At 37.3% G+C, this 24889-nt stretch overlaps 1 protein-coding gene across 4 annotated transcripts in view; it reads left to right on the top strand.

Moving 5' to 3' along the window:
• TRPC1 (transient receptor potential cation channel subfamily C member 1) overlaps positions 1 to 24889 on the top strand; it is a 77316-nt gene that overhangs the window by 38928 nt on the left and 13499 nt on the right. For 3 of the 4 annotated variants that reach the window (XM_075546800.1, XM_075546803.1, XM_075546801.1), the window contains 5 exons: positions 293 to 424; positions 3832 to 4027; positions 7333 to 7669; positions 17304 to 17443; positions 21059 to 21202. In XM_075546800.1, coding sequence (XP_075402915.1) covers positions 293 to 424; positions 3832 to 4027; positions 7333 to 7669; positions 17304 to 17443; positions 21059 to 21202 — 949 coding nt within the window. The remainder of the gene's footprint in view (positions 1 to 292; positions 425 to 3831; positions 4028 to 7332; positions 7670 to 17303; positions 17444 to 21058; positions 21203 to 24889) is intronic. The other variant, XM_075546802.1, reaches the window with a different exon arrangement.

Below are 24889 nucleotides of genomic sequence, written 5' to 3'. Positions count from 1 at the left end.
CTTGACACAATGGATGGATTTATGGATTGTGATAAGAGTTGTAGGCACCCCCAATAAAATGATTTGTTTTAAAAGTAGCTTTTAAGGAACAAGCTTTTTAATACTTAAAGCTCAAAATAATTGATCCTTAAGTCTTTTTCATTTTAAACATGTATCATCTTGTAATATGTGACAGTTGTTTTAATGTTTTCTTAATCTCCTAATACTTCAATTATGCATCTGTGAAAATTATAGGTTAAAATACTGACCATATGTATATTTATTTTACAATATGAAATCAAATTTTATGCAGGTTTCGTCTTGATATATATCGATGCTTGGCCAGTCCAGCTCTAATAATGCTAACAGAGGAAGATCCAATTCTGAGAGCCTTTGAACTTAGTGCTGATTTAAAAGAACTAAGCCTTGTGGAGGTGGAATTCAGGTGGGAATGAATGGAAATTTGAAATTATGTAATGTCTTTTATTTGAGAACCTTTTTTAGCTTGAGTTTCTTCATAGGCCAACTCATAAATTATATTAATTTACCTTTGATCCAAAATGACCACAACTTTTTCCTCTCCTGCCATCCCTTGATTTTGAACTTTTCTCTTCAAGGAGCAGACGGACTATGGTGCCCCTTCGTTCATTTGAACATCATCCTAGTCCCTTCTGCTTTCAGCTTTGTTAGGGGCATCCCAGGCAGCAGGGAGGAGAGTGGAAGTGGTAGCCTAAGTGAGAATAAACTCATTTGCCACTGGCTCCACTTTTTCAACTTTTACTCGTGTCTAGATTGTACAATTATCTTGGGACCTAAATCTTTAGCTCTTTCAAAAGAAAATTAAATGGTTTTTGTATGTCAGGGATATTACACACACACAGATGTAATCTATTTCACTGCTAAATAACTAAGAATTTTCAGGTCAGAGAAACATACGTGTAAACATAAGAATAAAATACTCTGATTAAAATACTCTGAAATGAAGGTAAAGCACAATTCAGGTGCTCTATATAACCAAAGAATATTTAGTTATAATTTCCCCTAAGAAGGATAAGAGGAAGGGGCGGAGAGAGAGAAGCAGCACATAAGAAAAAGCATCCTGGTTTAAAATAAATTTTTAAAAAATAAATTTTAAATCCTTAGAAAATTTCATCCTGTGGACTTGATAAGGGAAACCTTGGAGAAAATGCCATACCAGAGATTATCCTTTGAAGGAGGAATTGATCACCATTTACACCAGCTCCCACTGCAAACTTTCCAGGCATCTATATTAGACCACTCCTGTTTGTCCTGACATGTTCGGATCACATTGGAGCCCGATACTTTGCATGATAGCCCCCCCCTCCAGTGACTTGACAAGATCGGATAAGTTCAGACTTTCACTTACTATATACATAGCACTACATGTTTGTGATTTAAGATACCTGTTTATAGCTCTTTGAAATTTGTGAATTCTATAGTTTAATTTGTATAAATTATAATTTATTTACATTTTATATAAAATATGTCCTTTGATAAACACATACAAATGGTTAAAATGTAAGTTAATGCAAGCTTGAACTTCTCTAGCACATAAAGCTGTTGACAAATCATTTTTCAAACATTAAGAAATTATCATTGTAATCTTATGCTTTGAGTTATGCATTTCCGTATGATCTAAGATTCATTAAACTCTTCCAAACAAGACACAGTCATTGAAATAATCATGTCAGCGTTGGAAAGTATGATAAACCTATTTTTTTATAGACATAGAAATAAATGCATGACATTTCCATGTCTAATATCAGCATTTAATTAGGTACAAAGTTAAATCTGGAAGTGCTGTCAGAACCAAAACTTAAAACTTTTAGCTTACTATATTTCCATCAAAACTACAATCATTTAGTCACCTTTAATAATATATAGAAGACTAAGTAAATTAGATTAAATATGTATATAAAATGTACCTTGAAATCAAGTGCTTTATCAATTGTTTATTTACAGCTGACCTCTTTTTGCAATAATATACATTTAAAAAATAACATCAAAGTAAGTAATAATTTGTTAAAGAAATCTAGCTACTTACTGTCAGATAGTTTGGGTTAAGTAGTACTTGATAAAAAAATTGAATGAGGAAAAATTATCCTCCAAGGAAATGACATCTTTAGTCTTAATGGCATAGAAAAACATACTAATGGGGAATTATTCTTTCCCTTGAAACAAAAACAACAAGAACTTAATATAACTTTTTGTACAGTTTGATCCCATTTCTATAACTGATAATTATTTATTTCTAACTTTATTTTTCCAATTGTTATTAAAATCAATCATAAGCTAATGTAATTGATATTTTCTAAAAGGATTAAGAATTTAGGCCTACCTTTATTAAGCAATTAAGATTTACGATTGGTACAGTACAGTTTCTGAAAGAGATTTCTTACCATGCTTTCTTTTAAACTAGAATTTCATTCAAATAAATACTTTTAAAATGTATCAGAATGCTGGTTTAATATCATAAGCATCATAAACATGTAGATTATTACAAAAAGAAAACCTTGATAAAAGTTGGATAGCATTAAAATATTCCTATTATATTGGGCCTTTACTCAAGTACTCCCTCAAGGCAAGAATACTTTGTTCTATTAACCTGGCATTCCATGATGCTCACCTTTCCAACACAATTGCTGAAAACAAAGTGGGTGCATAAGCAAATGTGGTGAAGAAAGCTGATGGTACCTGGCTATCAAAAGATATAGTGTCTGGGGTCTTAAAGGACAAGCGGCCGTCTAGCTGAGAAGCAACATAGCCCACATGGAAGAAGCACACCAGCCTGTGTGATCATGAGGTATTAGTGGGATCAAGTGTCAGCCCTCAAAGACTCAGAACAAAAAATCATATAAATGTGAATGAGAGGGAGTTCAGAGTGGAGACCCTAAACCATCTGTAGACAATAGGACATCCCCTCACAGAAGGGTCACAAGGAAGAGACGATCTAATCAGGGTGCAGTGTAGCACCGAGGAAACATAAAACTATACTCTAGTTCTCGAATGCTTCCTCACCACCACCCCCACTATCATTACTCCAATTCTACCTTACAAATCTGTCTAGACCAGAGCATGTATCCAGGTACAGATCAGATAAACCCCTCAGGACCAATAATGAGAGTAGCGATACCAGGAGGTTAAGGAGAAGATAGGGGGAGAAAGGGAGAACCAATCACAATGATCTACATATAATTCCCTCCCAGGGGGACGACAACAGAAAAGTGGGTGAAGGGAGACATTGTTCAGTGTAAGATATGAAAAAAATAAACATTTGTAAATTATCAAGGGTTCATGAGAGAAGGAATGTGGGGGAGGGAGGGAAAAAATGAGCCGATACCAAGGGCTCAAGTAGATAGAAAATATTTTGAAAATGATAACAAATGTACAAATGTGTTTGACACAATGGATGTATTTATAGATTGTGATAAAAGCTCTATGAGCCCCCAGTAAAATGATTTAAAAATATAAATTAAAAAATATTCCTATTTAGATTTGCCGTATAAAAGAAAATTTTAGCAAGACTTATAGAAGAGCAGATGAGCTAAGAACTGGCAAATATTATCAAGATTTCTAGGCATTTAGTATATATAATGGGGCCTTATCTAAGATTATTATGGACAAGAGGAATATAATCATCTTAATGCTGTCTCCAAAGCAGTAGAGAAGTTTTGTACCAGAGGGTTTCTTTGACTATGTGAGCTCAAAATGACTTCAGATTTTATTTAGCATTGTCTGCATTAAAATATTATGAGTAAAAAGTTCCAATGAATACAGTTTAATTAGAAGATGGTAGCAATATTTCTAATAATAGACTATTGCATTTTATAGGAACGATTATGAAGAACTAGCTCGACAATGTAAAATGTTTGCTAAAGATTTGCTTGCACAAGCCCGGAATTCACGTGAATTGGAGGTGATCCTAAACCATACGTCTAGTGATGAGCCACTTGACAAACGGGGATTATTAGAAGAAAGAATGAATTTAAGTCGTCTAAAACTTGCTATAAAATATAACCAAAAGGAGGTATGAGGTTTTCTGTAATATATTTAAATTTCTTCCTCCACAGTACTCTAGTGGCTCAGAGCAAAGACTTTGGACTAACATAAATGGGTTGAAATCCTACATCAGTTCTGTAGAAATGTTTGTTTTTGTGTCTTTGGGGAAGTTATTGAACCTGTCTGGGCTTTCATTTTTAAGAATTAATTAAGAATATATATTTAAAGGTTTTGGCACAGTAAATGCTAGCACTTGGCAGGTAGTCAACAATGGTAGTTAATATTATTTTTAATAATACTGTAATATGTTAGGGTTCTCTAGAGAGACAAAACCAGATTGCTAATAATTATATGTATTTATACAGATAGATAGATAAAACAAGAAATAAACAGTTAAATTATAAAGCAGTACAAATGGTTCAGTGCAACTCAGTCCCGTGAGACGCTTGTGAGACACTGGCAGTACTTCAAGTCTTGAGTGCCGCCCAGTAGTCCTCTGTAGAGCAATTCAGGCTATCTGGGCACAGGCAGCAAACAGCAAGGCAGGTCACCAAAAGTCAGTCAGATGACAAGGTCTGACAGACCACAGCTCAAGAGATGTAAATTCCAATTGTGTGGTGAAGCAGGTCTTGAAGGAACCTCAAATTACAGTGACACGGTCCATGGGTTAGGTGTCCCACAGGTAGTGTAGCTTGCAAATTGAGGCACAGAACAAGCAAGGCAGCCACACACTGGTCCGATGATCAAAGATCAAGAGACAAGAAAGGCGAGGCTCACCGAGCCATTTATCTCTCTGCCCTTCAATTATCAGCCAGGTTGGCATAATAAACTAACTACCTCAATCCACCCCTTGCCAACTTGGCACCTGTACACAATTCTTTAGCGATATATAATTATATAATTTCCGGACATTGATGAAATCACACTTATACTTATCATCAATCATCTATCCTACATATAAATGAAAACACACTGAGTTGCAAGTGTATCTGATATGTCATACATGAACTTGTTTTGGTGTTTTTGCTAAACAGTAACTACATAGGTAAGAACCTGTGTAATCACCTTTATAATGAGTTTCCTTTTTTTTTTTTGGTATCTTGAGTTTGTTTTCTTCATCTTGTTTTAAATAGCCTTCCTATGGTAATATTCCCTTTCTATTTAAAAATAAAGTATCCAGTATTGTATAGTCCTGATTATTCTTCTTTGTTAATTCATTGTAAAACCCAAAGGTAGAGAGGCATATGGTATAACTAATTTGAATCTGGCTCTTCTGGCATCAACCCTCCCTAGCCAGAGAAGTGCCCATTTCTACTCCCCATTCACACACATGCACATCATTCAGGAGCTTAAAGAAGGAAGGTATGCACTTCAAATTTAATTGTTCAGATCATTTACTAAACATGAGTCTTGGAAGATGATAGCCAGTAATGGCGGATTGATAAATGATTGCTTCTGAGCTCCATTATTGACATTACTATTGCAGTAAAGCTTGCTTATCAAATTTAGAGTAACACTAATAATGAGACGTAAGATAGGTAATGGAAGATGGCAAGATAGAGGTTTCTGATCTTGGTTTAAAATTTGAGTCTCATAATGGTTTTGTGACTTAGGAAGTTGATGCAGGAATTTTAAAGTGTTTAGTTAAAATAACCGTGATAGTGTACACTTACCCAGGTCCCTGGCTTCAAATCTTCTACTTTTCCGTACTACGCCAAGGTTCTTGCTTGAAATAGAACATTTATAGGCCAAAAAAAAAAATTAAGTACTAGCACTATTGAATCATTGTGGATAAAGATTATAAGTCAACAATATATCTTTGGAATAAAAAAGAAATGCTGTAAATAGAAACAGAAAATATAGAAACCATGGAGTGATCTTCCAGTAATTACACATTTTGACTTGGTCTTTGATATATTTATTTCTTCATTCTAGAACCAAAATGGACATAAGTACTAGATAAAAAGAGTACCAAGTATAAAGTCAGTTTAAATGACTGGGTAAAGAACCTGAGAGATAGATTGGAATAACTAGGACTATCTTAGTGAGGAAGGAAAAGAAAAGAGAGACCATTCCCTAATAACATCTGTAACCTTAAAAGGCTCATAGATAACCAAAATGAAAGAAAAAGAAGCAGGTAGTAATATTCTATTTGTTAATTGAAAGGGAGACTTATTAAGGTGAAAACATAAGATGATAATACAATATAATGTATTCTGCTGAGGATGGTTTGGTTGAAGGTACTGATGTTGATGAAAAGAGATGGACCTTGATAGCTCTCAACCCTATCAGTTTAAGAACAGATGAAAATGTATATTAATTTTAAAACTAGACTTCTAAATATAACCAAAGGTGAGAGAATATTATTTTTCTAAATAGCTGGTAGATTTTGTTCAGGTTGTCCATGGCTGAATAGCAAACTAACCTAAAGTTTAGTGGCTTAAAGAATGGTCATTTGTTTATGCTTATGGCTTCTTGGCTGGACTTGGAAAAGACAGAGTGGCATTCCTTGTCTCTGTGCCACCATGTCTGAGGTGTCAGTTGAAGATAAGTATGTAACTGGGGGCTGGGGGGCTCTAAACAGCTAAAAGCATTTTCATTCTTGTGTTTGGTTGAGATTGTTGGCTGGAGTGCGTATATTGAGAGGACTTCAAAAATTTGTGGGAAAAAAATCACATTAACTTTTTCCAAAAACTCTCCGAAGCTTCTTTATATTGACTTCTCTTAGGTAGCTTAGGCTTCCTCACAGCCTGGTGGCTTCAGGGGAGTAAGACATTTTAGATGGCAGTCCAGGGCTCCATGAGCAGTGTTCCAGCACATATCTCCACTCAAAATGTTCTTCCAAATACATACCTAATTAAATCATTCTATAAAGGAATGCCAGCAACAGCAGTCACCTCTGAGATTGCTTTCAGACACATGGGAAGGGAGAAACTAAATTCAGGATTGCACTAAACTGGGGGAAGGAGATACTGTTTCTTTCTCAGGTATTGCACCTTGAGGTACAGATTAAGAATGGAATTTGAGTAGAATAATAAAGAATGAAATAAGAGTAGGTACGATTACTCCCATTTTATAGAAACAAAATTAAGGCTCAGGTTTAAGAGCGTCCTCAAAGTCATTTAGTAAATGCAGAGCCCGAGTGTGAACTCAGGTGTACTGACTTCAGAGCCTGTGCTATCCACCTCTGCCCTTCTATATGTAAGAGGAAAAAACAGCGAGCTTAAATGTCTAGAAGTGATTATTAAAACGTTTGACTGTCAGCTAGATAATGACTTTATCAGTTGATCTTTAAAGATTTATTTTACATGTGTGTGTGTGCATCCTTTACAGTTTGTCTCCCAGTCTAACTGCCAGCAGTTCCTGAACACTGTTTGGTTTGGACAGATGTCAGGTTACCGGCGTAAGCCCACCTGTAAGAAGATAATGACTGTTTTGACAGTTGGCATCTTTTGGCCCGTTTTGTCACTTTGTTACTTGATAGCTCCTAAATCTCAATTTGGTAGAATCATTCACACACCTTTTATGAAGTTTATTATTCACGGAGCATCATACTTCACATTCCTGCTGTTACTAAACCTGTACTCTCTTGTCTACAATGAGGATAAGAAAAATACAATGGGGCCAGCCCTGGAAAGAATAGACTATCTTCTTATACTGTGGATTATTGGTAAGTATAAAATTATGTTGAAGGCTCTGTCTTTAGCTAACCTAATAATCATCCTTTGGTTTGGTAGCATTAGGAACATCTGAATACAATTTGTCATTTTATAATTTATAGTTCTTGCTGTGTACAGCAAGAATCTGTACTTGTCCATAATCATCAAAGACCTTAACTAACACTTTGTGAGATATATTTTCCTGAATTTGATGATAAGGAGGCATATCTCACTTAATATGATATAAATGCATGGAAGTTGAACATTCTTTGTTCTTAGATACTTTGATTGTTCATAATGTTTAAAAACAAGAAAATTGGTTTTGCTAATGCATACTGTCCAGTAAAAAGGATGTTCTTTTCCTAGGTATTTTGTAACATTATGCATCACATACTCTGCTGCATTTTAAAAGTTAACTTTTCTGTTCTATTACATGATCATAAAAAGTTTCCATTTTAAGGACCTATAAACTTTAGTAGTCACATCCTACTGTATCTCTGCTGTAGAACTATTATTTAAATTTGGATTTAAAGGGTACCTGATAATTCATTCCATATACCAGTATCATATAATGACAGTCAGATCTCTTTATGAATGACAGGTTTTTTCAAAATTATAAATTATTTCCTTTCTAAAAATTTTTAAAACACATTATTCTGTATAATAAATATCTGTAATGACTTTCTACAGTTTTCACTCCTCATAAAGAAGGAAAGGAGGACCAGATGATTTGTTTTTGGTCTTTGAATGACATCTTCATTTCCCTGGGTAGCATCAGCCTTGTTTTTAACCTCACCATTTCCCAGTTGTCCATTTTCTGAGCTGTATTATTTTCAGTGTTACTGATTTTTAAATGACCCTTAGTCCTGTAGTGGGTTAATCATTGAACTGCTAAGCACAAGCTCAGTGGTTCAAACCCCACCAGTCACTCTGGGAGAAAAATGAGGCTGTCTATTCCCATAAAGATTTAACATCTCAGAAACCTGAAGGAGCAGGTCTATGCAGTGCTGGCAGATTGCTCTGGATGGCATTTGCTTAGCTGACGGTAATATTTTTTTTCTTTTGGCTGTTGTTGTTAAGTGCCGCACAGCGATTGATCTCTGACTCGTTTCTGTTTTCCCAGAAGATTCTCTGCCAGTGAAACCAGATAAATTTTGGGAGAAGTGTTTGTTTTTCTTAGCCCACCTTCTTCTTTAAACTATTAGATCTGCATAAACCTTGCCAAGACTCCCTTCTCAGCTAGTATTTTACTAGTCACTCTGGATTTCTTTAAATACATGAATATGAACCTGCCTCCATGAGTGTGTAAGAATAAAGGCACACTTGGTTCAATTCATTATTTCAAGCAGCGGGGACAGAGACTTGCCTCAGGATGTCCAATTTTATGCATTCACGCTCTTGTTTCTTCTAATCCCCCCAGAGGATGGGGGTGGATAAAGCTAATTTATAAAAGATGGAAGAAAAATGAAACATTAGTGGTATCCTTTTATGCTATATTTTGCTGTTAGAAGATAATCGAATGGCTATTAGAGAAATATATATTTTTAATGATGTTGAGTGCTTTATCTACGTGCAGGCAATGAACATTTAATAGTGAGCAGAAACATCTTGGCCCCTGCCCTCAAGGAGCATCTGGTGTGATTAAGATAGAAATTCATTAACTTGAGATATAACACAGATAAATGAAAAGTCATAAATTAGATCAGTACAAAATTAGTTTATTAGCACACATTAGTAAAGGAACATGGTGTTGGAAGAACATGTAAATTATAAGGGTATTGAAAGGTTATCTTAAGGAAAAGATGGATAAGATGTAAAGGATCAATAGGAACTAATGAGTAGAACTGGGAAAGAAAGTATTCTAGGCTGAGTGAGATAAGAGCACATGCAAAGGGCCTATGGCAAGAGGGACCATGGTACAAAGAAGGGACTGATGTTGGTAGAGCAAGGAGAACGTGGTTTAAGATGAAGCTGTAGAAGCATGCGTTGTGCCAGACCTTGCATGGCCTAGCCCCACTGCCATCAAGTTGATTCAAACTCATAATGACTGTAGGACAGAGGAGTTTCTGAGACTGCAATCTGGATGGGAGCAGAAAGCCTCATCTTTCTCTCTTCTAGTGGGTTTCAACCACTGGCTGCAGTTAACAGTCTAGTGTTAGCAACAGTCCCTCTAGGGATCCTTGTTGACCATGTTAAATTATTTGTGACTATATACTAAGGACAATGGAAAACCACTGAAGTTTTCCTTTTTAATTGGGGAGTTGACATCTGATTTGCCTTTTGAGAATATTATACTGATTATAGTGTGGAAAATGAGGGGATATATGGCTGTGGCAAGAGTAGATGGAGGAGACCAGTAAAGAGATATTTTAGTGATCAATGTGAGAACTGATGGTGGAACCTTGGACTTAGAATGATTGAGGTAGAAAAGAGAAGGGGACAGATTCACGAGATAATTATGAGGTAATGCCAGTTTCTCAAATACCTACTGCCATCGAGTTGAGTACAACCCATAGCTACCATATAGGACAGAGTCCTCCTGTCCCTGTGGGTTTCTGGGACTATAATTGGAATATATTCCTTTATTGGAAGAAAGCCTCATTTTTCTGGGGATAGCTGGTAGTTTTAAACTAGTGACCCAGAAACCCAATTTGTAACCCATTAAGCACTAAGTGTGGAAACACATAAGAAGTAAGGAGTTTACTGAGCAACATAGATACTGTGGAGGGAGGGTAGAGCCCGAATACAGTTTTGCACATGTTTAGTTTGAAAAGTCTTTGAGGTATCCAAGAGAGCTATCAATCAGACAATGGGAGGTTCAAATCTAGAGCTCAGGAAGTCTAAGCTGGAAATAAGAATTTGTATATAATCTTCATATAAGTGATATTTGTGAGAGAAAGATAAGGCTGTCTTCTTCCAAAAAGATTTTAAATAGCAGAAACACAAAGGGACGTTTCTACCTGTTCTATAGAACTGTTATAAGTCAGAATCAACCTGATGGCAGTGAGTTTGGTTTCTTCGTGTGTGGGGGGGTGGGGTGGAGGGGAGAGGATGATGAGGGGTTGTTGATGTGGAATATGAAACTATGAGTATGAATGCAATACTTCAAAGAGAACCTTAAAATGAGAAGAGAGAGCCTTAGAGCAAGCCTTGAGAAGTAAATACCAGTGTTCCTGGATTGCTGTTGAGTAGAGGGGCCTTGGTGGTGGGTAGCTTACAGATTGTGCTGCTGACACAGTGTCAGCAGTTTGAAACCAGTAGGTGCTCCATAGGCAAACGATGAAGCTTTGTACTCCTGTAATGAATTACACACAGTCTTAGAAACCCACAGAGACAAGTCTGCTATGTACTATAGGATCGCTATGAGTTGGAATTGACTCTATGGCAGTGAGTTTTATTAAGTAATGTCATTTACTAATTAAAAAAACACGAAAGAAACCCATAAAACACAGTGCTTGATTGGATGGTGGTTGTCTTGCCTCTAGCAATTTATAATTATTTTGTTCTTTTCATTTTAGCTCAGAACTATGAAATAAGCTAATTATCTTTATTCTGGTGGGGGTTGTTGCTGCTGGTATAGTGGTTACACGTTGGGTGGCTAACTGCAAAGTCAGCAGTTTGAATCCACCAGCCACTCCCCAGGAGAAAGATGAGGCTTTCTATTCCGGTAAAGAGTTAAAGTCTCAGGAACTCATGGGCAGTCCTACCCTGCCCTAAAGGGTCTCTAGGAGTCAGAATTGACATGATGGCAGTGAGTTTGGTTTGGTTTGGTTTGGGTTTCACACAAGATAGTAATCTACCTAAGAGTGAGCCATACTATTCTTTCACATTTCTGCCCTTTTTTGTCAAATATCTTTTCCAATTATTAACCATTTGTTGAAAATTAGATACAATATTATAATTTAAAGAAAAATTATTTCTATATTTCCTGGTTTAGTGATGTAATGTTAAGAGGAATGGGTCTGAAATTCAAATATAAATGTAATTTATAGTTAACATATAGATAAGCTACATACCATTTTGTAGCAGGATATCGGATTAGATAATACTTGGAGTACTTGAAAAAAGAAAGCTTTGTTTACTTTTTTTTTTCTCCAGGGCCCCTAGTCCTGAATAAAGATTGATCATGAGAAATATTCAGAAAAATCTCATCCCCATCTCTTCTCCAAAGAAAGACAACAGTATTTTGAGAATAAAATGTCACCTCCTATTTCCTGCAACATTTTCAGTTTTTAATCCATTTTAATAGAAGCTTATCAATGTGGATGTTGTTCTTTATTAGTGCTGACATTTCTTAGTGTGCTTCTCCATGAAGTGTGCGTACTGTTTAATGAAGATTGAGCAGAGGTTTTCAAGAATGCATCATCTTTCCCAGAGGAATTATTTGGTTTCCAGTAAGCCAGGGAATGACTCTGTTTGGCTTAACTTTTCCACCCATGTGTTGTTTCCTCTATCCGTTGTTGTTACTTTATCTTCTCCTTAAAAACACTGTAATGAAGGAATGTGCCATGAAATTATTCTGAGGAACTTCTAACCCCACAAAGTGGAGTTTTTCTTTTGGTTTGATTTTTTCATGTATTTATTCATTTAAATGTTTGTATTGAGAACCCACTATGTATCAGACACTACTCAGAACATTTGGGATGTCAGTAAATAAGGCAAAAGATTATTAGCCTTGAAGAATTTACCCATTAAAAACATAGTTTAACCATTGTGAAGGAAAGTTAGTCAGTTTGTTTTCTGCTTTATTTTGTATTGAGGGGTTGGGCTTTTTTTTGTTTTGTTTTTATTGGTCTGTTTTATTTTGTCATTGTGGATTTTTTAAAGTATTTTTAAAATTTATATGCTTTTCTTTTTAAAATCATTTTATTGGAGGCTTCACAGCTCTTATAACATTCTATACATCAGATGTATCAGCATATTTGTACATATGTTGCCATCATCATTTCCAAAATATTTTCTACTTAAGCCCTTAGTTTAAGCTCCTCTTTTCCCCCTCCTTCCTCCACTCTCTCACCCTTGTGAATCCTTGATCAATTATATATTGTTGTTATTATTTCATATCTTACATTGTGCATTGTCTCCCTTCACCGACATTTCTGTTATTTGTCCCCTTTGGGGGGCAGCTATATATCCAACCATGTGATGGGCCCCCTTTCTCTCCCTTCCCCCTCCCCAACCATCCCCTACTTTCATGACATCGCTATTCCCACTACTGTCCCTGAGGGGTTTATCTGTTCTGAATGCCATGTGTTGAGAGCTCTTATCTGTACCAGTGTGTATTCTCCATTCTAGCCAGATTTGTCAGGTAGAACTGGGACATGGTAGTGGGAGGAAGGAGAGGAGGAAGCATTCAGGAACTAGAGGAATGATGTGTGTTTCGTGGGTACTATACTGCACCTTTTTTATAACCCTTCTATAGGGGGATATCCAATTGTCTACAGATGGGCTTTGCGTCTCCACTCCAAACCTCCTTGTTTACATCAATATAGTTGTTTGTTTTTATATCTTTTGATACCTGATACCTGATCCCATTTGATACCTCATGATCACACAGACTGGTGTGCTTCTTCCATGTGGACTTATTTGCTTCCCTGCTGAGTGGCTGCTTGTTTAACTTCAAGCCTTTAAGACCCCAGACGGTCTATCTTTTGATAGCTGGGCACCATCTGCTCTCTTCACCACATTTGTTTATGCACACATTTTATAGTCAGCGATTGTGTTGGGAAGGTGAATATCAAAGAGTGCCAGGTTATTGGAACATAGCATTCTTGTGTTAAGGGAGACCTTGAGTAGAGGTCCAAAGTCTGTCTGCTATCTTAAAACTTAACATATAAATATATGTACATTGGTCTCTATCCTTTTAATTATAAATTAGTATATTTATCTACCATAGATACTGTATATAAGCCAAGTTTTTCATCACATTTGTAATGCAGTTTTGTGGTAAAATTAGGTGCCTTCGCTGATATTAGGGTCAACTTATACTTGAGTATATATGGTATACACATGCCTGTAGCTATCCTCTATAAATAGCTTTTGCCTCCTATTTCTTTCCTCTATTTCTTTTCACCTTACTCCTATCCCACTATCATCCTCACCCTCCAGTTGGCTCTCAGTCATTCTTCTTGGATACATTGCACTTGATTAAACCCCACCAGGCATTATGTACCCTCTTCGCCATCAATTTTCGATCTCTTGTTGCTTTTTCCCTGAGTTTGTTGGCGCCCCACTCACCCTTCCCACCCCCTCTTCTCCCATGTCCCTTTGGAACTTCCAGTCCCCTTGTTTTCTCCTAAGGATGGTTTGTCCTCCCTATCTTATATAGATAGATATAGGGCAAAATAAAAATAAAAACAAAACAAAAACCTAATAGATGGTTTCAGGTCTGTCTGCTGACCCTTATGTATGTTTTCCAATCAAGTCTGATGAGGTGCCCAGCCCTGTCCCCCAAGGCAGAAGTCTATTTTCAGGATTTTTGAGGGACTTGGTTACTTTGCTGCCCTGTTACACTTCCTATGTGTTTCACCCCGCTGTGGGTGGGGCAGACCAGGCATACTTTCCAAACAGTGTTTCCAGTGCTGCCCGTGGTAGCGCTATGGGTCAGTGAGGGAATCTTGTGTCTCATGGTGGGGTCAGCCCTGTGGTGCATTGGCTGCTCTGAGCAGGTATGTTGCCCTAGGGGATTGGTGGACCATGATGAGGTGCTCTCTCGCTTTCTCTCTCTCTCTCTCCCTCTCCCCCTCCCTCCCTTCCTTTTTCTCTCCTTTTCTCTCTCTTAGTTTGCCCAAGTATGGTCCAAGCAGACCCACCTCTCTCCCCTGGGCTCTATCTTCAGTGCTGTCTTCCATATTGCCTTAGTGTCCTCTCTGTTAGTTCACTGCTCCATGCCAGTGTATTTCCCTCAAGGCTGGTGCTCTGGAATGGGGTCTGCTTCCTCTCTCCCTTTCCTGTGGAGACATAAACAATACCCTCCCTGTGGGTGTATGAATGCCCATTCCCCATCACATCGAGGGGGTTTCCTCCTCTTTTTATCATTCCCCTTCTGTTTTCTATATATGTAATTTAGGATAGATAAATCTATAGAGACGGTGACTAGATTAATTATTTCCTAGGGACTTAGCAGAAGAGGTTGGGGGGACATAGAGAGTGAACAAGAAGTACAAGAAAGAAAAAAATGGGAGGGAGGGGGAAAAAAAAAGAGGACCTGATGCAAAGGGCTTAAGTGGAGAGCAAATGCTTTGAGAATGATTGGGGCAGGGAATGTATGGATGTGCTTTATACAATTGATGTATGTATATGTATGGATTGTGATAAGACTTGTATGAGCCCCTAATAAAATGTAAAAAAAAGAAAAGAGGAGAAAAAAAAAGAAAATGATTAGGGCAAAGAATGTACAGATGTGCTTTATACAATTGATGTATGTATATGTATGGATTGTGATAAGAGTTGTATGAGCCCCTAATAAAATGTTTAAAAAAGGAGAAAGAAAAAAATGTTCCAAAATTGATTCCGGTGATGATCGTACAATTCTTCTTAAGGTGATTGAATTGTATAATATATGAATTGTAGGCCAATAGAGCTATTTTATTAAATAAATTATTTATGTTAGAAAATCAGACTGTTTAATGAGAAAAAAAAAAAGAAAGAAAAGCAGAATTCAGGAGATAGGAAATGAGAGGCAGCATGGGGCTTGCGATTTTGAATAGAGTGGTCTGGTCCAGGTAGGTGGTGAGCGAAAATTGAAGTAAGAGTCTTACTCAGATAGATAGATACCTGGGTCAGAAACTTCAAGCCGGAGGAAAGCCAACTTAAAGACCCTGAAGCAGGAGTCTTGTATGTTCAAAAAGTGCCATGGAAGCAAGGAGGGTAGCGACTAGAGTAGTATAGGAAGAGATTATTAGAAGATAAGGTAAGAGGAAAGATAAGGTAGGACTTTGAGCACTAGTTTTGACTCCTGTGAGGTAAGAGAAAGTGGCCCTCTGTGCACAGTCTGCAGCAGTGGGTTCTTGGATTTTCATTCACCTTCACAGGAAACAGTGGACTGGAACCTGTCACCAGGCTTACCTAACTGTGTAGAAGAATACAAGATAGGAAACCATGTGTTAATGTGGAGCCTTATTGAACTCCAGGGAGTGCTTTCCCGTCCTGTAGTGGGCATATTGTCTTGTAGGGATGAGACCATGAGGGTGGGTGTGGACTTCCCTTTTGAGGAGGCCTCAAATCCAGCAGGAACTGTGTCTTATAACAGCCCAAGCATATAACTCCCACTACATATTAAGAGAGACATCACACAGAGCAACTGAGGGCGTGCTTCTGAAATGTGTTTATAATTTTGGTTATGCATTCTTACAGGAACTTTGAATCTACTTACACTTTTATAGACCAGATGCAATTTCCCAATCAGTGATTGTTTTTTCACAGTGTTGAACACAGTTCGCCTTCCATCTTTTCTTAACATAGAATGTTTCCAAGGAAACCATTTAGTAGATGATAACCTGAGGTTATATTCCCATGGAGAGAGAGTTCAGACCTGCTATTAGTTCTTTCTCTTCAGGGAGCTACTACAGGGTTCCAGGAAAAGAAGTAACACCATCTGCCTTTCAGACCCACACTAGTTGCTATGTTGAGGAAAGCTCGAAGTGGGTAAGAGTAGAAGCGGGGAGAAGAGTTAGTGCTTTCTTAGTTATCTAGGCTGGAAAGGATGATGGTACTTACTATAAAGTTAACTAGTCATGAGAAGAGTTAAGAGTCTAAATACCTTTTGAAGTTAGAGCCAACAGGACTGGCTATTGGATTGAATGTAGGAATTAAGGATGATTCAAGGTCATCTGGACTGAGCAAAGGAAAGTGGAATTGCCATCAACTGAGATGAAGAAATTTGTAACTGCAGTGGATTTGTGATTGTGAATTTAAGTTTGGATATGTTAGAATTGCTATTAGATACCCAATTGGAGATGCAGAGTAGTAAAATGCCTAAACTTTAGGAGAGAGGTTTGGAGTTTTTAAGTTATATAAATATCAGTTACCTATACCCATTGCTATCTAGTGGACTCCAATTCATAGTGGCCCTATATGACAGGGTAGAATTGCCATGGCTATAATTCTTTACAATCACAATGGGTTATGGCTTTCTTCACAAAACAGCTGGGGGCTTTGAATCATTGACCTTTTGGTTAGCAGCCCAATGCATAATCACTAATCCATCAGGGCTCCTTAGGTTAATTTCAGAGACAAATTTGAGTGTCTTTACCGTACAGTCTCATTATTAATGCCATGAGACTGGATAAGATCACTAATGGAGTGAATGTGTATAATGAATAGAAAGGATCATGGGCTGAGGTGTGTGTGTGTGTGTGTGTGTGTGTGTGTGTGTGTGTGTGTCAAAGCATCATTTTATTTGTATTCCTATTTTTGTTTCATAGGACTTATTATTGCTTTATGGGAAAGATGCTATCATATGAAACTTAAAGTTTTGTTTACCTTCAGATTGTGGAAAGTGTTTACTAAAAGTTCTTGTTCTTTATTTTGAAGGAACCTCCAGTTATCTTAAGTGTTATTAACTTAGTATTTTGAGCCTTAAGTATACTTTAGCTTACTGAATTAAGAGACTTTTACCTAATTTCTTTTTCTTCCTTTTTTCAGGGATGATTTGGTCAGACATTAAAAGACTCTGGTACGAAGGGTTAGAAGACTTTTTAGAAGAATCTCGTAATCAACTCAGTTTTGTCATGAATTCCCTGTATTTGGCAACCTTTGCCCTCAAAATGGTTGCTCATAACAAGGTGACTATTAACTATGTCAATTGGAGGTACAGATCAAGTTTATGTAGAAAATACTTGAGACATTTAGCTTTGTTACACAGACCCACGTCTGTGTTTGCTGTGTTTTCATTTCAAGCACATCTGTGTGGAAGAGAGTAGTGCACACGGTTTTCTTCCCTTTCTACTGGTATAAAAATGCCAATTACCTTTCAGTGTTAGTTACCCACTCCATGCCAGGCACCATGGTTGATACTTGATATACTTTATCTCATTTTATCCTCACAGGGACTCTATGAGACAGATGTCCTTATCCCTAATTTGCAAATAAGGAAAATGAAGCTCAGAGATATTAAGTAACTTATCCAAGACCACACAGTAAGAAACCAAGACTGGATTTAAATCCAGGTCTGTCTAGGCATGTTCTTTCTACCAAATCCTGATTCCTTATATCTGAGCCAGGTTCATTTGCCTCATTGATCATTAAATACTTAAAATATGAACACAAAGGTAACTTAAAACAATTAGTGCTATATATCTGTTTTATCTTCCAGGAAAAGTTTGTCTGAATGAAATTAATTATACATATTTTCATTTTCTAAATCATGATTATTATCGTACACAGCTTTATAAAGTCATGTCAAGGTAATCATTTTTCTGGTGCCTACTTTAGAATCTGATAAAAGTTTAACCATATATATACATAGACATATACACACAAACACATGAGTATATGTATATATACCTGTGTGTGTGTGTATTTATTTACATCAAGATTGAAATTCTCCTAGCTAGAAAAGGTAATAGATTTAATATCTTTGTTTAATCCTGTGTTTGGAGTTTTTGTGGGTGTGGTATTCAAAGAACTAAGTGACAGTATTCTGGTTTTGGGGGTTTTGTTTTTATCAGTTTAGAGATAATTTAAAAAACAAACTGGTTAATTTTGTTTTTTAATCATTTTATTAGGGGCTCATATAACTCTTATCACAATGCAAACACACATCAGTTGTGTAAAGCACATCTGTACATTCATTACTCTCATCATTCTCAGAACATTTGCTCTCCACTTAAGCCCCTGGCATCAGCTCCTCATTTCAAACTGGTTATTTTATATAATTTTACAGTATTCAAAACTTTTTCTTTGAATTTGAGTTCTGTTATTTTATATAATTTTACAGTAATCAAAATTCTTTTTCTTTGTGTTTTGTACTTTGAGTAGTACAGAATTGTTTAGGTTTACTAGTTTGAAAATGAGATTTCTAAGAAATTAATTATCTATGAATAATGGTTTGCTACAGAAGTTGAGGGACCTTACGTTATCAGGCTGATTTCAGCACTAGAAGTAGAGTGCTCATATATCATTCAAACAAGGTCACTTTGAGAATGAATTATTATTTTTTAAAATCATTTTATTGGGGGCTCGTACAACTCTTATTACATTCCATACATACTTCTATTATCTCAAGCACTTTTGTACATAATGTTGCCATCATTTTTTTCAAAGCATTTTCTTTCTATTTGAGCCCTTGGTATCAGCTCTGCATTTTTCCCCCCTCTCTCCTCTTCCTTCCCTCATGAACCCTTGATAATTTACAATATTTTTTTCATATCTTGCACTGTCCGATGTCTTCCCCCACCCTCCTGTCTGTTTTCCATCCCCCTGGGAGGGGGTTATAGATAGGTCATTGTGATCGGTTCCTCCTTTCTCCATCCACCTTCCCCTTCCCCTCCTGGTACGACCACTCTCAATATTGGTCCCAAGGAGTTTATCTGTCCTATATTCCCTGTATTTCCAGCTCTTATCTGTACTTATGTACATGCTCTGGTCTAGCCAGATTTGTAAGGTAGAATTATGGTCATGATAGTGGGGTGGGGGGCAGGGGGAAGCATTAAAGAACCAGAGGAAAGCTGTATGTTTCATCAGTGCTACACTATACCCTGACTGGCCTATCTTCTCCCCACGACCCTTCTGTAAGGGGATGTCCAATTGCTTACAGATTGATTTTGGGCCTCCACTTTTTGCTCTGGGTCTTTAATGCCTAGTACCTGGTCCCATTGACACCTCATAATCACACAGGCTGGTGTGCTTCTATGTGGGCTTTGTTGTTTCTCAGCTAGATGGCCGCTTGTTTATCTTCAAGCCTTTAAAAACCCCAGACGCTATATCTTTTGTTAGCCAGGCACCATCAGCTTTCTGCACCACATTTGCTTATGCACCCACTTTGTCTTTGGCGATTGTGTCATAAAGGTGAGCATCTCAGAGTGCCTGATTATTAGAACAAAGTGTTCTTGTGCTGAGGGAGTACTTGAGTAGAGACCCAATGTCCTTCTGCTTCCTTAATACTAAACCTTTAAATATATGTATATAGATCTATTTCCCCATCATCACATATAAATATATTTTCATATGTACATGCCTGTATCTAGATCTCAAGAATGAACTATTATTTTGTTAAGATAACTACTATACAATCTAAGACTATCCCAGGCAACTTGGACTTATGACCATGCTCTCTCTAGATACAATGATGCACTCTCTCTCTTTCTCTCTTGAAATTTAAACAGGAAAAGAAAGAACCTTTATGTCTCATTGCAGAATCCTGAGTAAACAACTAGGTCACTTTAATATGAAAGCTCATTGTTAGTGCATAAATAAAAAGGTTGTGTAGCATAATTTAAGACATATGAGCCAACATTTAACCCATGAAAAGTTTAATGACATGTAGACAATTGGACATCCCTCCACAGAAGGGTTACAAGGAAGGGACAATTCAACCAGGGTGTAGTATAGCACCGAAGAAACACACATAATCCCTCTGGTTCTTGAATACTTCCTCCCCACCACTACCATGGCCCAGTTCTACCTTACAAATCTGGCTAGACCAGAGAACACACATTGGTACATATAAGAACTCTCAACACATGGAATTCAGGACAGGTTAAACCCTTAGGAACAGTAGTGGGAGTAGTGATATCATGAAGGTAGGGTGATGGTGGGTGTGGGCAGAAGGGAAGGGGGAGAAAGAACTCATTACAAGGTTGGACATACAGCCCACCCCCCAGGGGGACAAATAACAGAAATGTGGGTGAAGGGAGACAACGGAAGTGTAAGACATGAAATAACAATATATAATTGATCAAGGATTCAAGAGGGTGGGAGGAGAAAAAAGAGGAGGTGATATCAGGGACTCAAGTAGAAAGAAAATGTTTGGGAAATGTTGATGGCAACATATGTACAAGTGTGCTTAATACAATTGAATGATGTCATAAGATTTGTAATAGACCCCAATAAAATGATTTTTTTTAATTTAATGACAGTTTTTAAAAAATCATTTATGATTTTTTTTCATTTACAATTTTAAGAAAAAAATTTTTCTGAAAACTTCTTGGTATGAGGGGCTTCAAAAAATTTGTGAAAATCCATTATTTTTTCATGCTGTTTTCCCTGAGCTTTTTGAAGTCCCCTCAGGGAGAGTTAAATGATATTGGCTCACATACACATGTGTATAAATCCTTTATTAAGATACAGTTATTTCTATTGAAAAGGAGAATTCGATAAAACATACAACCACAATATTTATTTTATAGTCCTAAATTGAAGGAGTTATTTACCCATATCTTTTTTCTTTCTAATCTTAGTTTCATGATTTTGCTGATCGGAAAGACTGGGATGCATTCCATCCTACACTGGTGGCAGAAGGGCTTTTTGCATTTGCAAATGTTCTGAGTTACCTTCGGCTCTTTTTTATGTACACAACCAGCTCTATCTTGGGTCCCTTACAGGTAAATAATTAAATTTCTTAAAGAAACTTGTTAGATGCTATCTGTGGTAGTTACATAATCTGTTGTCGCTTTGAGATTTAAGAGTGAAGGGGTGGAGTTTAGCCTGTCAATCAGATCGGAGCTTGATGACCTCATTCGGAAGCTCTCTGGAGATAAATAGCTCACTGGAGGCGGGACACACACTCATTCCCTGTGAGACATTCCTGTAGACAAGACACATGGAATTATGCTAGAGCCCTGAAGCTGAAGGAGCCATGTGGAGAGCCCTGCCAGCACTGAGATGCTTACAACGCCTCTGGATCCACAAGACTTCCCACCCACTGGCCCGTGGTCTTCCTGTATTTGGCGTCATTGTATGTGTTTTGTGAGTCTGAAGAGGACTTTAATAGATTGGTATTGGACATATGGGCTAATATCGAACTTGTGGACTTGATCTGGACTAAGGTGGAATGTTTTTTTTAAAGTCCAATTACTCTTTTTATAAAGCTCTTTCTTATACACATATGAGTCTCACTGAATTTGTTTCTCTCGTCAACCCGGACTAACACACTATCAGTATATCTTTCTGCTTATCCACTGAAACATTATTCAATCAATGTTTCAGCTAAACTTTGCTTTTGAAAAAAAAAAAGTTGCACAGCCTGTCCATATGCCTTGCTTCTGGCTGAATGATAATCCTTTTCTTTCAGCCACTTAAGGGCATCCCTGAATGATACAAACAGGTCACATTGCTACCTAAAGGTGGGAGATTGGAGTTTACTCAGAGGCACCTGAGAAGAAAGGTCTGGTGATATACTTTGACACAAAAGGGATCATCATGAGTTGGAGTCAACTCAAAGGCAACTGGTTTGATCTATGGTTCCTTGGCCTTCTCATCCCTTTCCATCGATAGGTTTGTAGTTGTGATACTTAAGACAATAAAACAAAATCCAGCTTATGTTGAGTTGATTCCAACTAGAAGAAATCTAGCAGGACGATGTAGACCTGTTCCATGAGGTTTGCAAGACTAAGTCTTACAGAGGCAGATGGCATCACCTGTCTTTCAGAGTGATGTGACTGCTTGAGCCCTGGCCTGTGGTTAGCAGTCCATCGCTTAGCCCACTGTGCCACCAGGATCCTCACTGCAGACAATAGAGGGATAGAAAAATTTGCTTTTTAACCAAAATAAATCTCACATATAAGATTTTAAGTATTTTAGATAATAGATTTGAGAGAGGTCCTGTGCAAACAAATAACCATTTTTCATGATGATTTTTAAAATATGTACACACTTTCTTGCTGAAAACAAGGAGGACTTGAAGGAAACAACTGATGAAGATCAAGGATGACAGTTGGACAGCATCATGATAAACAGAAAAAAGATTGAAGTTGTCAAGGTTTTTTGTCTTGCTTGGACTCAAAATCACTGCTCATGGAAGCAGCAGTCAAGAAATCAACTGACAATACTGCATTGGGCAAATCTGCTCTACAAGAGCTCTTTAAAATATTGAAGAGCAAGGATGTTAATTTTGGATGGTATTTGCCATCACTTCATATGCATGTTAAAGCTGGATAGTGAATACAGAAGAATTGATGAATTTGAATTATGATGTTGGTGAAGAATGGTGAGAATGGCCAGAAGAACAAACCTCTGTCTTGGAGGAAGAACAGCCAGAATGCTCTGTAGAAGCAAGAATGGTAAGACTTCATTTCATCTACCTTCGGACATATTATTAGGCTAGACCAGTCCTTGGAGAAGGACATCATGCTTGAGAAAGTGAATGAGCAGTGAAAAAGAGGAAGCCCCTCAATGTGCTAAAGTGACACTGTCTACAACAGTGGGCTCAAACTCCGCAGTTGTGAAGATGTTGCAGCACTTAGCAGGGTTTTGTTCCATTTGTGTACAGAGTTACTAGGTGTTGGAACCAACTTGACACCATTTAAGGAACAGCAAGATATATATTTTAAAGTACTCTTACTTGTGTTTAATAAAGGCTAAGTGTTATATTGTAGAATATGACATACTTAGAGCTGAAAAATTCATAGAAATCATGTAGCCAAGCACTTTTCTTTATAGTTCAGGAAATGAAGCATTTGAGATGGCCTATGATGTGTATAATGTAGCAGGTTTATTAAGCGTAAGAATCTAGGACTGTATTCTCAAGTCTCTATACCAAAGATGTGGCCCACATAGGGTGAAGTCACCCCTGAGAGAATAGTAGTTGATGGTTTTTCAAAGGTAAGATGGACTCTTTTAGGCAACTAAATCTACAACATAGTCAAAATTATTAGTCTAAAAATCGGAGTTGCCTAAATCAAGATTTATTAATTTCAATTCTCTTTTGTATTGTTAAAGAAATTATTTTAAATAAAATACACATAATTGCCTTTTCCAAATAGAGATATGAGAATGTTTTCTATAGCACCATGCTATCATTCTGCAGCAGTCTTTTATGTCAGAGTCCTGTGAGATGCTCTGACGTGAGTACATTTGCGACTGCATGCTATAAACACCTCTTGGGAGCACTCACAGTGCACATTATCACATTGCAACCTGTGAGAAAAAAGATGTTAACCTTGTTCAAACCACCACTCCTGAAATTCACTTCATCCCATTCCTATTTTTCAAGAGTTATGCTCAGGTTCCTGCTTTCTCTCAAAACATACCAGGTGACCCACTGCTGTTGACTATCTGTTGGTTTGATTTATTTTTGCTACTAACTTCTTTCTTGTACATCTTAATCAAGAGTAACAAGTGTTTTTACATGCATATTGATTTTTTAAGCCACACACTGATGACATTGCTAGGTTTCTATACTAGAATTTTCTTTATAGATTTCTACAAAGCGTTAAAAAGAAGAAGTGTATTATTATTGTTTTAGAATAAAGAGTCAGTTTCTGACTTCCATTTCCAGCCAACAGGATAAATGGGGGCTGGGGGGAAAGAAAGAAATAAAACTGATAAAATATATAAAACTAGTTTTCAAGATAAGAACCCCTGATAGTGTAGTTTAGGGGTGTCAAATTGGTGGCCCCCGGGGTAATTTTTTGTGGCCCACGATATTCTGAAATAAAATGAAAATAGAAAAACTTGTTACGAAGAAAATAGTGCTTATTGCTCAAGGCAATACCATACACACAATTCCCTCATTATACTTTATTTCAGAGCATTGTGAGCCACAAAAAATTAACTTGGGGGCCGCAAGTAGCCGAAGGGCCACCAGTTTGATACCCCTGGTGTAGTGGTTACGTATTAGGCTGCTAACCACAGGTCAGCATTTTGAAACAACCAGGCATTTCATGGGCAAAGGAAGAGACTTTCTAGTCCAATGAACACTTACAGTCTCGCAGTTTTACCTGCCCTGCGGGGTCGGAATTGACTCAATGGCAGTGAGTAAAAAAGTAGTAAGTTTTCAAGAACTTGGACACTAACAGTGGAAAAACAATGATCTGTATGAAACAAAAAGTTAAGATTGCCTTATTAGAGTTTTCAGGTGATTCCACAGGGAGGAGAAACCCAGAACCTGGCAGAATTCCCATTTGTAGGAAAGGGAGAACTGGTAAGACCCAAGTGGGTCAACTTTGTAGGAAGAACATTGGGCTGAGAAAGCGGCACACAGAGAACTCCCAGATCAGCAGAGGCCAGGCCTCTGCGCATTCAGCCAAGCACTAATCCCGAGGTGTGAGGTGTCTGAGACCCAGCCGAGG

Source organism: Tenrec ecaudatus, chromosome 4 (genome assembly GCF_050624435.1).
Source record: "Tenrec ecaudatus isolate mTenEca1 chromosome 4, mTenEca1.hap1, whole genome shotgun sequence".
Taxonomy (NCBI): domain Eukaryota; kingdom Metazoa; phylum Chordata; class Mammalia; order Afrosoricida; family Tenrecidae; genus Tenrec; species Tenrec ecaudatus.
The sequence above is the reverse complement of the archived record's forward strand: the minus strand, read 5'-3'. Positions and strand labels throughout refer to the sequence as shown.